The following is a 13,828-nucleotide window of genomic DNA, read 5'->3' on the forward strand; positions in this document are numbered from 1 at the left end:
TGTTTTAAGCTCATGCAAAAGGGCCAGAAGACAAGAACATGAACTTGACAAAAGAAGACAGAAGAACTGCTTGGAAAACTATCGCTGATCTCTTCCTCCTGTTCTCTCCCAGCCCCTGAGTGCTGTCATGCTTTCTTCACTTACTAATACCCAAAGGGTCACGCAGGACAACAGAGCAGGTAGGGACAGGGAGAGACAAAGGGCCTTGTTCCAGCTGGCCTCCAATCAGGTCTACATTTGAAGGCTGTTGCTACCCCATTGATCTCACATGTCTCCCCAGGTCACAGAGGGGTTTGGAACCAAAGTTACAGCTCATAGTGATTGTGTCTTCCACCAGGATGCCCTCTGTTAGAGGTTCAATTACATCTCCCTAAAAATATGAATGCCCTAGCCCTCAGAATCTGTGAATGTGACCTTATCTGGAAATAGGGTTTCACCAATAATAAAGTTGAGGTCAGTGCATTGGGCCCTAATGCAATATGACAGTTTTCCCTGTAAAAAGGGGAAGTCTGAACACAGAGACAGACACCACAAAGGGAAGATGAAAGAGCAAGGTGATGTGTCAGTCAGCCAAAGAACACCGAAGGCTGCCAGCAAACCTCCAGCAGTTAGGGGAAAGTCAGGGAAAAGATTCCCACAGCCCTCAAACGGAACGACCCTTGCTGACACCTTGACTCTTGGATTTCCAGCCTCCAGAAGTGAGAAATAATAAATTTCTGCCCTTTAAGTCACCTAGTGTATAGTACTTCATTAAGGCAGCCCTAGCAAACTGGTACACCCCTGCAGACGACAATGAGACAAAGGCTCGGGGGGGTTGTGATCTTACCTGTACCTTCTTCATCAGGTATATAAACCAACAATCCCTTGCTCAGCTGCAGCAGTCATGATCAAGGTCCTCTCCCTCTCCTTCCTGCTTCCACCCCTAGGGGAATGACTAAAACGATTTTCTGATCCCCCTTATCCTGACCCTTTAAGTGAGGCCAGCCGTCCCAGATCCCAGTCCTGGAGGTGTGTCCTGCTCTGGGATTAGCACAGACCTCAGAGGTTCATGTCTGAGCTGTGGGGTCAGACAGACTGAGCTCCCACCCTGCCCCTTCCACATTCCAGCCGTGTGACTTTGAAGAAGTACCTCCCCTCCTCTCTGCCTTCATTTTCAAGATGGTAGACCCTGCCCCATAGGGTTGTTCTGAGGAGCACACAGCAGTGGTTGGCACATAGCTAAGGCTCATTAAGTATTCATTCAACAAATGGCTTAGAGGACAGTGATGGCTCTGCACAATCACCCCACATTTCTTTCCCTTGTTCTCTGTCCCCCTATCCAATCATGTGGCTCATTATCTTGTTTTGGAAAACTTGGCCTATCCCTCTGAGTTTGATGTCTGGAAGGCCATGTCTGCCTTCCACACTGTTCCTCCCTTGCTTCTCCTGAGGTTTCAGTCTCTCCTCTATAAACTCCTCCTGCTGGGCCTATGCAGAGACCCCCTTCAAAACTTCTAATAGAGAGATACTGATAAAGCAGACATACATACCACCCAAACCAACTCTGGAAAGCACTAGTCATCATGGAAAATGCCTTTAAGAAGGTGACATAAGTGTTGTCTGTGGAGGTGGGCCCAGAAAATAAAAAGATGAGTAGGTGCACAGGCTGGTAGCAAAAGGAATATGTAATCAATGTCACTCACTCTGGGGTTCAGAACTTCCAATGCTGCTCTGAACAAAACAAGCCTTGGATCAAAGCACTCCAATTGTCATGCTTTGGAGAGCACACTGCGTAATTGTGCATCCGCAGGCTGTGATGATTCTGCTGTCGCACCTCTTTCCAACACACAAGGGGCCTTGTCAGAACACATAACTAGCTGGCTCCCACAGACAGGGAGCTGTGTGAGTCACCTTGGGGAAATCAAGACCCCAGCTGCCGAGACGAGCCATTTCAAAGCTGGGAGTTTGCTGGAGATAATTTTGAACACAGCAGAGAGCATTTCTGCTGCCTTTCGCTCTGTTTGTTCAGAGTGCGTAAGCAGTGCCCCGAGTGAGCCTTTTTACATCAGTTCCCAGACAAGGGAGACTGTGCCTCCCAGGGGGTGGCGAGAAATGTCTGCAGGCATTTGTGATCATCACAGCCCAGGGAAGGAGCACCACTAACATCAAGTAGGTAGAGGCCAGGGATGCTGTGAAATGTCCCACAATGCATAGAAAAGCCCTACATGAAAAGAATCATCAGCCTAAAATGCCCATACTGCCTCTGGTGAGAAACCCTGTCCTACAAGGAAAGCCAGGGATTATTCCCATGGCTCTCCTAGAGCGTCATGCTCCTCACTTTCCATGATCTGGCCCCAGTCAGGTCGACTACGTCACTATATATGATTGTCATGGGTGAAGAGCAGGAATGTCTTGGGGAAAATCCTAGCTACCCACTTATCAATCTGGGCAAGGCACATCCTCAGTTTCCTCATCATTATGATGGGGATAGGAATAGAACTTGTCTCAAAGGGTTGTTTAAGGACTAAATGAACTACATGAAATAATGCCTGTAAAGGGTTTCATTAAGTGTCTAGCACTGAAGAAGTAATGTTCACAATGATCTTTCTTAACCACAACTTCACTTCATATATGGTTATTTTTGATCCTCCTTGTTTTGGCCATGCCACCAGCCGAGAAGCCCTCCTTCTTCCCACCAGTGAGCATTTTTGTCCTCCCTCAAAGTTAAGTTCAAATGCTTCCTCTGGGAAACCTTTTCCGACCTGAAAGGGTCAGTCAGCCCCTCCCCTGAGCTCCCTATTTATGGTTCAATCCCGTGTCCTCCTGATCACCTGCTAGTCTGCCAGTTCCTAAATGGCAGGGGACACATGCTATCATCCTACATGCCCTGAATCAGGACATAACAAACATTGTTTAAATTAAACCTCACTCTGCCTTTATCATTGTTGTTGGCATTTCTTATGTCCCTTACCAACACAAGCATGCTGCCTTACTCATTTGGTTTGCCGCATCAATAATGACCCCTACAATGTGTTAAGGTCATCTTCAGTGCTGAACCTCTCTTGGGAATTGACTATGGGTCTGAGGATTTGAAAGACTTTCTTTGAAATGGGATTGGAATGGAAAAGGTAAAATTTTATGATGAGAACAAATGAAGATCCCCCCATTCATATTCAGGAGACAGAAACAGTGGTTATTGGTCAGTATCTCTATTGATCAGGCATCTTTTCCACCAACTCTCTTCTTGGTAGTTCCCATGACAGAGGTATCAACACAATCCCCATTGTCATAATTACTTGCCCAATGTCACACAGCCAGGATAACTGCCCAGTTAGGTCTAGTTGTCCCAGTGTCTGCACTTCTAATCACTCTGATGGATTGTCTCCCAAATAAATCAATTGACATCATTCCAGGGAGAGTACAAAAATCTGGTGACAAAAATCACGAAACTTGTTAGACCCACAATGGCAGTCATAAATGCCATTTGAAGGGGTTTCCAATCTTTTATTTTCCTGACAGCAGAAGTCAGTTTTCAAAGAAAGACTAGGAGCAAATCTGTTTTGTAGAAGACATAACACAAAACTGTTCTTGGTTGAAGGAGGTGGGGGACCAGTGGAGCCACATCTACCTGTCACCCCTTCCCACCTCAGGTCCTCTTAAAGGGCTTCTGAAGAGCCAGCTGCCTCCACCTTTTCATGTAGCACATGTGGAAACAGACAACTGTTTGCTAAAGCTAACATTGCTCAGGATCAGGAATTCTAGGCCTCCTTGCCCTGAACTCAAAGCTCTTTGAAATTCTTTTTGAAAAAATTTTGATGCTTCATTTATGACAACTAGACTTTCTCACTGACAAATGCACAAATATAAAATAAAGCCAAAAATCCCAAAGGATTACCACATCTCATCCAATATGATGCCTTCAGCTGGAAGAGTCATACAAATTTAAGATGTTAAAAATTACAGACCTCAGAATAAATGGTGTGTGGTATAAATAATGCTTATTCTCTTGAATTTTGGTGGAAGACACTTCTTTTGGTTTCTCCCTTTGTGCTTCAGTTCTCTATACTCTAAGACACTTGTTCTATTTTTTTTATTTAAGTCTCCTTTGTAACTTGGTGAAAGTTACAGAAACTCTAGCTAGAAAATTCACATATGATCTTGCACAATTTTGAATACAGATTTATAATTCCATGGAGCCCACACATTTTGTGTGTTCTTGATTAAGGAAAATCCCCATTTCTGGAGCTCAAATCTTTCTCACTTACTCTGTCCCTGTGGGAAGAAAGAAATCTCCTATCCATCCTTGCTAACACAGAATTTGCCTCTGTGCCCAAAGACGGGAATCTTTTAAAAACTGCCTTAGTGAGGTGTAATTGATCTTAATGTATACAATCTGATGAGTTTGGGCATATGTATACAGACACCTGTAAAACTACCACCACAATTATAATAGACATATCCACTACCTCCAAAAATTTACTTGGATCTCTTTCGGGGGAGGTTTGTTTTTTGTTTTTTGTTTTTGTGGTAAGACTACGACATGAGATCTATGCTGTTAATAGATTTTAACTGCCTAATACACTCTTGGGATCTACCAACAGGACGTTGCATAGCACATCTCTGATGCTGGGTTATGTCATGTAACCGAATCTGTAAACCAAAACCCACTAATCAGCAACTCTCCACAGTCCCTTGGAACCCCTATTCTTTATTTCTAACAGCATCACAATTTTTTTGGCCTCTAGATTTTAATTTTAATGACACTGAAACAACATAATTTAGTATCAAGTGTTTCAACACCCATTATAATAGCTAAACTGTGAAATCAGCATTTTTCATATCTGATCAGCGATACAAAACTCAGCGAGTTTTCTTACGAAAAAGGCAGTAGAAGTCCTAAAGCATAAGGGAGGGACCACTAATTAAAGGCCACGTTTACTAATCTAGCACTGTAATTCCAGCCTCGGGACCTCCCAAGTGACCGGAAGGAGGAGCGGAAGAGGTGAGGGTGTTGGAAACGTAAGGATGGTACTTAACTTGTGTCCCCGTGTGTGCTCCAAGGCCTCGTGGCGCGGAGCAAAGGCCGAGAATGGAGAGTAAGACACAGGCTTTTGGTTCACGGGGTGGAGGAGGCCCTGGAGGAGAAGAGGATCTGGACATCCGGTGGGTAGTACCGGAGCGGACCTCATGAACTACAGGGCTTCCTTTTAACATCAAAGTCCTTTTTAATTTCTTCAAGTTTTTTAGCCAGGTTTCGTATGGCATAATTCTGAGCCAGATACATTCCAACCAGGTTGCTAAAAGTAAATCCAAGCAGGAATTGGAGCATGACGTCAGTGAAGAGGGTGAGAATGGTGGCCAGCATCTCAATTTTAGACACCTTGTATACCTCATACAAGTGAGCCATGGAGTAACTGCCCTGTGGTGGCCGGCTTTCATCTAACACAATCCCCTGAAGCTTCATTCATGTTGTCACAAATGGGAGGATTTCCTCCCTTTTGAAGGCTGGATAATATTATATTACATGTGTTTGCCACATTTTCTTTATCCGTTTACCTGTTGGTGGACATCTGGGTTGTTTCCATATCTTGGCTATTGTGAATAATAATGCTAAATAACCATGGAAGGACAGACATGTCTTCAAGATTCTGATTCCAACTTTGGGCAGGTATATATACCCAGAAGTGGGATTGCTAGTCCTGTTTTTAATTTTCTGAGAAATTTCCATACTGTTTTCCATGGTGCCTTCATCACTTTACATCTCTACAGAAGGATGGAGCTTCTGGACAGAAGGACCAAGGAGTCAAATTTCCCTTCTTGCCCAGCTAACAGTTTCCCAACCCCCAATGTCATAAAAAACTCTTAAATTTTAAAAATAAGATCCTAAAAATCAAAAGCAAACTCAAACAAGTGAAGGTAATTGTGTTGGGAGTTAGTGGCTTAACCATGCAGAGAAAAGAATTAAGCCACCTGACTTTTAGAGTGCTGTAATTTGACCACACAGCCTTCAAAAGACAAAGACAACAACTATAAAGGCACATTACATTCACCAATAATTATACTGTTAGAAGTAATAATAATACTGGTATTTTTAAATTATAAGGCCTCATTCAAGTGTTGCTAGAATTTTCCTTTGCCTGGGTTTTTGTTAGCTTTAACAGAAACAGAAAATCATAAAGGTATTCTCAGGAGTTCAGGAAAAACAGGAGGTGTTCTGAATCTAGGCCAATCTCCCCACCAGCTTTGGCTGTGCCTAGTTAATTACTGAAGATCAAACATACATTATCACAGCAATTATTAATTTTCTCCTGAATAAAACATACTGATATGCAATGATAAAAGAATTTCTCTACCCACATAAAAAGGACTGTACTCCTTTTAAGAAATGGAACCCTTGATCTCACTGTTGGGGGACCAGCTTGTCTTGGTTTGCCTGATATTCCCCTGTGTTTGGTTAAAAATCTAGTGTTCTGGGACATCTCACAGTCCTGGGCAAACTGGAACAGTTTGTCACCCTACTATACAAATAATTCATTCTATCCCCTGGGCTGGCTTTTTTAAGCCCTCTATATCAGCTAAGAATGATTATGACTAAGTTCTCTAGAAAAGACAGCACCACGTTAAATTGCCTCTTTTTCAACCACTATATTTGTCTTTTGAAAGAGGAGGAAGAAAGCTAGGGATGGGCAGGACAAGGTCTCATTGCTTACCCCACCTTATGGTTCTTCCCTAGCACTTTAAACTCCTCACTGCTCTTAGAAGTCTTACTTGCCTTCTCAATCATGTCATGTTCCAAGACAACATTTTCCCGGCTATTTGAGAAGGAAGAAAAGAGAAGAAAAAATTTCCAAACACAGATAAGTGACTCTCTGAGGCAAAGAAGACCAGTGGGATTATAAATTCCTGAAAGCTTGGGCCTATGTGTGTGTGGGTGTATTTTGAAATGAGGCAAGACCTGGATGGGCTGAGGTGAGGCTGGTTTTCAAAAACAAGATGGAGAGGAAACTTTCAGTGGCAAAAAGCAAATTACAGTCCCACAGCTTGTCCAACAGAGTCATCCAGCTATAGCTGTGTGAAGAGAACAAGACCAGCAAATAAAGCCAAGATTGGCAGAAAAGAGTAACAAGATTAAAGGAGGAGCTTGAGAAGAGATGTGAAGAAATTCCAGGAGTATGGCCACCACTGCTTTTTTGTTCATTTTAAAAGTATTTATTAAGGAAAATTACAAACACATGTAAGAATATAGAGAATACTATAAAAGCATATGTATCTATTTCCAGTGTTATCAACAATTATCAATTCACGATGAATCTCATTTCATGTATACATCTCTACTTCCTAACCCTAGATGACTTAATTTTCCAAACATTGCACAACACCATTTTAAACTCTTATAATTAAGCCACTTGTCCAAGGTGAACTTACTGGTGAGTAGCAGGACCAAGATTCAACCTGAGCTTTTTGACCTTAGAGTACAATTATGATGCTATTTTCTTCTCAGGACAGGGTATGAAGGACCAACACACAAACACATGCAAATATTCACACCTGCATACATGACCTTGGAAAGAGGAATGCCAGCATTTTATTGTGAAATGGAACTTGGAAGACTGTGAGATTTCTATACCAATCAACACCACTCATGGAGAAAGGAGACCATATGGGATTTGGAATTAAAATTCTGTCTTGACAGATGATAGATAGATAGATAAATAGATAGATAGATTTATCTATCCATTCATTCTTTATTCCTTGAATGAAGACACTGACAGAGTCAGAGAAGTTAAATAAGCAACTTCCCAAATTCACTCATCTAGAAAATCTTTGACTTCAGGACCGTGTATTCCATAGACTTTGTAATGCCTCTGGCTTTGAGGAACCAATGTGGCAGAGGTGGTGAAGGGGTGGTTAATCTTAAATATGGGACCCAAGCTGTCTCCTCTAGTACTCAAGGGTACAATACCAAAAGTATCCACGAGGCTTCCCTTCTAAGCAGAGAATTCAATCAGATTCTGCCAGACAATGTACAAGAAAGTCTGTACTAAGTTGTCTCAACCCAGTGGGTGAGAGGGAGAAATCCCTAACGCAAGCAGGGCAGCTGCAGAAACCCACTCACCCCCTCCCTGCATCACAAAGGGCCACTCATCACAGCCTCTCTACCAGGAGGACCAAGGAGCAGCGCCTGTACCTAGGCAGCCCTCATGCCAAGAATGTCTGAACCCACATGGAGGGAAGGCAGGCTTAGCGCATCAGTTCTCCAACTTGCTCCTCATTGCAGTTGGAACAGGGTGAGCAGATGTAAAAGCATCACCAGCTGGTGTGTTTCCTGGCAGGGAAAGCAGCCACAGCCTTGTCTGCGCCCAGACACACACACACGCACACACAGCAAATCAATTCCATGCGTAGCTCTCTTCCCCTTTTTTACCAGGACCCCAAGGCAGGAGAAGAGAACAAACCAATGTTTTGGAGACCCAGCAGGACCTGGGCTCTGCCTCTGGTGGAACAGGGTTGATGGATGGCAGGCTGGTAGTCAACAGATGAAGCCTCATTATACTTGTAAATCTAACTAGGAAATACACGAGCACTCCTGCATCATGGCTACAGTCCCTGCCCTTGGCAGCTGTCCTCCCCCATCACACTGTCTGCCTCTAGGCGGCCCTGGCACTTCTGCTGAGCTGAGAGGATGAGCAGGAAGCTCTGGGGCAGGCCAAAGGTTGCCTGTCGGGGGTGGGGCAGAGTGGGAAACACCCACTGCTCTGTACCTCTTTGCCTCCCATCCTGGTCCACCTCCTCATCTCTCATTGCAGGAACCATAGCTTTTTACTGGTTCTTCCCTGGATGTCCCTGGAAAGGGCAACAAGAAAAAGAGCTGAGAGAGAGTGGGTTTCCTTGATACTTCCAACATGATTTTCTTTCTGTTAAAAATTCATTCATGTCTGTTCTCTTTGCATCTCTTAATTCATATATCCACCAATGTCTCCTGCTGTGAGTCCTGATGTTAAATTTGGGAAGTTCTATAAGAAGACTCCAAATACCAAGTTAAAGGCTGAATTGCCAGGCTTCCTCCCCAATTCAACTCAGCAAGACTTTTTCAAGCACCAATCCATGTGCAAGGCACCGTGAGAGACAAGTGCATGAGAACTCTGTGCCTTCATGAGACCAACTTCAATCCAGCACATGCACAAGCAAGAAGAACCCTATATGTTCATCATCCACTCATTCCACAAACACTTACTGAGCACCTCAGCTAAAAAGAAAAACCCAGAGATGGAGGCATGAGTTGATACACTTTGCCTCCTTGCACAACCAAAAGAAGGACAACAACAAATTTGAAAACAAATAACAACCGGAACTGCCAGAAAAATCAAACTGTATGGAAATCTGACAACCAAGGAGTTAAAGAAGAAACATTCATCCAGACTCGTATGAGGGGCAGAGATGGGCAGCCGAAGTGGAGAGAACTCACAGCAAGGCAGCGGCTGGAGGATCAGGACGTGCAAGGCTGCTGGGAGATCTGGTGAGGTGGCTGCTGGGAGATCTGGTGAGGTGGCTGCTGGGAGATCTGGTGAGGTGGTGGCTGGGAGACAGGCAGCCCCACATCTGCATGTGGATAAACCGACAGGAACAACTGAGGATCGAGACAGACCACTCAACCCATGGTTCAAGAGCAGGGAAATAAAGCCTCAAAACCTCTGACTGGAAAAACCTGTGGGGGTTGCAGTGGTGGGAAAAACTCCCAGTCTTACAGGAGAGTATGTTAGAGAGACCCACAGGGTCCTAGAACATGCACAAACCCACCCACCTGTGGAATCAGCACCAGGAGGGACCAATCTGATGGTGAGTAGCAGGGGAAGTAACTGAAAACCAGCAGAGAACGGAGCAAGGGGCACTATTTCCTAAGGGATATCCCTTACTTACTTACTTAATTAATTAATTAATTAATTAATTAATCATCTTTCTATGATAATAGAAATAAAATTAAGTAAGGGATCCAGGTCTTAAGATGTATACAGTCAAGTGGATTCAGGTCTTAAAATGTATAAAATGAAGTAAAAAGACAGAAACAAATAACACCAACTTCATCATGAGGTACACGAAGGTATAAGGAGAGAAGATAGAAGATAATTTATTGAGTACCCGCTTACTAGGGGCTTTGCACTTTGCACACATAATTAATAAAGTATCTTTGGCAATATGTACGATCATCTATTCCATTCTCTAGGCCTGGTGATATGGTCTTGGGAAGGATACAGATGAGCAAACACATAATTACAAGCTAACAGGGGGTAGTGACAAGGAAGTGTAAGCAGCTTCAGAAGAAGAGAGAGGTCATCAGGTACTAATTTGGAAAATCAAGGAAGACTTCCAGGAAGAAGTGACTTCTAAGCTGAGTCCTGATTTGCTTGAATCGGTCAAGCAAATCAGAGGAAAAGATTGTCTGGGCAGAGAAAACAACATGTGCAAAGTCCCAAAGGCATGGTGACAAAGGCTTAAGTTTCTCATTTAATAAAAGAGAAAGCTGTAAAAGTTATGGAACTTGCCCCAAATCACACAGCTGACCAGTGACGGAAGTTGGATTTGTGTCTGAGTTTCTTCCATCTATAAAAGTTAATAACAGAGAAAGAGAGACAGATTCCAACTGGAGCGGTGAGAGAGGGCTTCGATAAAGTGGGTTTTGAAGAGTAGAGCAGAAATGAAAAGATGTAGACCCGAGGGGAGGAGAAAACTGAGGCCAAAGGAGTATTGGGGATGGGGAATCATGGATGGGCTAGAAGGTAAGTGACTGTAGGGTTTGGGGGAGGTGTTTTGAAAGTTAAAGTTGGAAAAAAGAGTGATCAGCAGAAAGACTCATCAGTCAAGTGAAAGATACCTCGTTCTCAGCAACAGAGTCATTAAGTCCCTACGGCACTGGACATTTTAAGAGCCAAACAAAAAGAGACAAAGTGCTGGGACCACAGAATAGAGAGAGAGGAGATTTTGGAGTATGGGCTGAATATTTATATTCAAGCCCTCCTCCCTAATGTGGCAGAATTTGAAGGTGGAGCCTTTGGGAAGTAATTAGGTTCAGATGAAGTCCTGGGAGTGGAGATCTCATGATGTGATTGGTTCTCTTATAAGGAAGTGAAGAAACAGAGCTCTCCCTCTCTCTGCCATGTGAAGATAGAGCAAGAAGAAAGCCATCTCTGTCAGGATGTTGGCCTTCCCCAGCATCCAAATTGGCCAGCACCTTGACCTTGGACTTCCTGACCTCCAGAATTATGAGAAATAAATTTCTGTTGTTCAAGCCATCCACTTTATGGAAATATGCTATAGCAGCCCACAATAAAAACAGCTCTAAAATGGGAGGCATTCCCCTGAGCAAAAGCAGGTGAACTCGGAATCTTAAACATGTCCAAGGAAAAGACACGCAGGTATCCACCATCAGTGGATTCAGAACTACCGGGAGACTGCCACTCCCAGAATGCCTTGCAGTGGTCCGCTGTCCAGCCTCCGTCCTTTACTAGCTCTGTTCCTTCCTTTGTTCCTTTTTCTCTTCCTCCGTACCAAAGGCATGTTTAAGTCCATTGTTTCTTAGGGAAAACAAACCCAGTTGAATAATAAGAGGTTTTATGAGAAATTCATGAAAAGAAACATCTTGTTTTATAATTCAATAAAATGGAATATCTTCATGTGTGTTGAGTTTTAGTGACTGTGTCTGGTTATCAAACAAAGAATAATTTAATAAAAAATGTAAAATTCATTTCTTCAAATTCAGGTTTTAGCAGCAAATTAATAACTAGAAGCGTTTTGTCATTGTTTGCTGTTATTATTTGTCATCTTTCTTTGGTAATCTCCAGCAAAATCAAAGGTTCAGGTGAGATCAAAGAAAATAAAACCAAAAATAAAGAAGGAGAAAGTGTGCCAGAGGTCAGTGGCAGAACAGGACTTGCTAGTGGTTACCAAGCAACCCTCCTGGAAGAGAAGACAATGGGAAAATGCATGGCCTTGGGAGCCAGCAGATCCGTGAACCCACCGAATGCTTTGATCTTGACAAGTCACTTCTTTCTTGGTCTCACCGGAAAGATGGGGACACTGCTCTAGGTCCTTTTTGCAGGGTTGTTGTAAGAATTAAATAAGATGGTACATACAAATTCTTAGCACAGGGCTGTAAACAGGATGGGTGTTCCTCCAGTCACCCTCCCACACCCACTTTCCCCCAGAAGCCTTTGCACACATCTCTGTTACAGCACTCATAACCTTGCATTTTAACTTTGTGATTACTGATCTATCTCTCCCATTTACTATGAGCCATTGACAAATAGAAAACCATGTCCTACACATTTATCTCTGGTAACTAATAGAGTGAAGAGTAGTTGCTCAATTAACCACTTCTCACATGATTGACTTTAAAAGTTCTCAAGTCCATGAAGAATCTAAAATTGACACTTTAAAAAATACCTCCTGCCAGTATATAATGTGGAGCCAGATTCTGTGGTACAGACTTGTCCAGTGTCTTGGAACTCAGAGAAGGAGCCAGCATGAAGCCGGAGCCATCAGGGAGCACTTGATGCGGAGGCGGGATCTGAGAGGAGTCTTAGAGACTGGGCAGCTCCAAGTGCAATGAGGGAGGCTGCTTCAGAAAAAAGGAAAATGGGCAGAAGAATAGAGGCAGAAATGAGCATGTCACCTTCAAGAGACAAAAGAAGATGAATGCGATGTGCTCAGAACCAAGCAAGGGCATGTAGACTTGACGTGGCAGAAGCAGGAAACCACTGGGGGTGCCCAAAGAGGAGAGCGACGTGGTGCTACTGATTTTTAAGCGAAGCCAATGGGCACCGAATCTAAAATCTACCAATATCCACATGAGGGCCGGTCTTTGAAAAGATCTGGGCCCTGTCTGGAATTGTCGGGGAAGGAAGTTCACGGAGAGGAAGTGACAGCCCCAGAGCTTCCTGTGTGGGGTAGTAGTACTGGTGGGCTTGTCCCTATCAGGCTGGAGTTATGTCGACAGCAGGAGACCAGCCTGAGGGCCATCCAGTGCCAGCCCCCCAGCTCAGCACCCTGCTGCACCAGGCAGCTCAAAGGCTCTGGTGGGGGCTGTGATGTCTCGGCACGAGCGAAGCTGCAGCAAACGAGGGCAGCCTCGGAAGGAAGCTGTCAAAAGTCAGGCTGCATTCGTCAGGGTTTCCTGGGAAACAAACCCAAGAGCATGTGTACATATACAGAAAGAGATTTTTTTAAGGAATCAACTCACATGATTATGGAGGCCGGTAAGTCCAAAATCTGAGGTGTGGGCCAGCAGGCTAGAGACCCAGGACAGAGTCGATGCCACAGTTCAAATCTGAAGGTCATCGGCCGCAGAACTCCCTCTTGCTTGGGGAAGGCAGTCTGTGTGCTACTCAGGACTTCAAGCGTCGCATGAGGCCCACCCACATTAGGGAGGACAGTCTCTCTGCTCAAAGCCCACCAATTTGAATGTTAATCTCATCTAAAAATACCCTTCTATAAACATCAAGAGTAGTGTTTTATCCAATATCTAGGCATGATGGCCCAGACAAGTTGGCACATAAAGTAACCACCACACAGACCCAAGTCCTTCAAAAAGAGTGACAAAGTGCAATATGAAATGAGTTTGGGAAGGAGCGTTTTGTCAGAAATGGTGTGTATGGTTTGAGAAAGAAGGAAAGAAAGAAAGGATAGAGGGAGAGAAAGAAGAGAGAGGAAGAGAAAGGAAAAAAGAAGGATGGAATGAAGGAAGAGAGGAAGAGATGGAGGGAGGAAGAAGAAATGTTAAAAGACATAATATGACAGTAACAATTCTGTGCGCAAATTATTTTCTCACAGTGTTACATTTCACTCACTCAGTAAT

The 13,828-nt window shown here is 43.8% G+C and overlaps 1 protein-coding gene across 1 annotated transcript; it reads right to left on the reverse strand.

The window, feature by feature from the left end:
- Positions 1-4,898: 4,898 nt before the first annotated feature.
- Positions 4,899-5,331, reverse strand: LOC118989774 (short transmembrane mitochondrial protein 1-like). Its single transcript, XM_037050123.1, has one exon. It carries the CDS (start codon positions 5,306-5,308, stop codon positions 5,165-5,167), a length of 144 nt encoding a protein of 47 aa, XP_036906018.1. The 5' UTR covers positions 5,309-5,331; the 3' UTR covers positions 4,899-5,164.
- Between the last annotated feature and the right edge of the window lie 8,497 nt (positions 5,332-13,828).

The sequence above is a fragment of the Sturnira hondurensis genome, unplaced genomic scaffold, assembly GCF_014824575.4.
Source record: "Sturnira hondurensis isolate 20B ecotype Veracruz unplaced genomic scaffold, ASM1482457v3 Scaffold0000780, whole genome shotgun sequence".
Lineage (NCBI taxonomy): Eukaryota > Metazoa > Chordata > Mammalia > Chiroptera > Phyllostomidae > Sturnira > Sturnira hondurensis.

Bases quoted from the DNA above. Each gene is read 5' to 3' on its own strand.
- LOC118989774 (XM_037050123.1), bottom strand. From the start codon at position 5,308: ATGCTCCAATTCCTGCTTGGATTTACTTTTAGCAACCTGGTTGGAATG.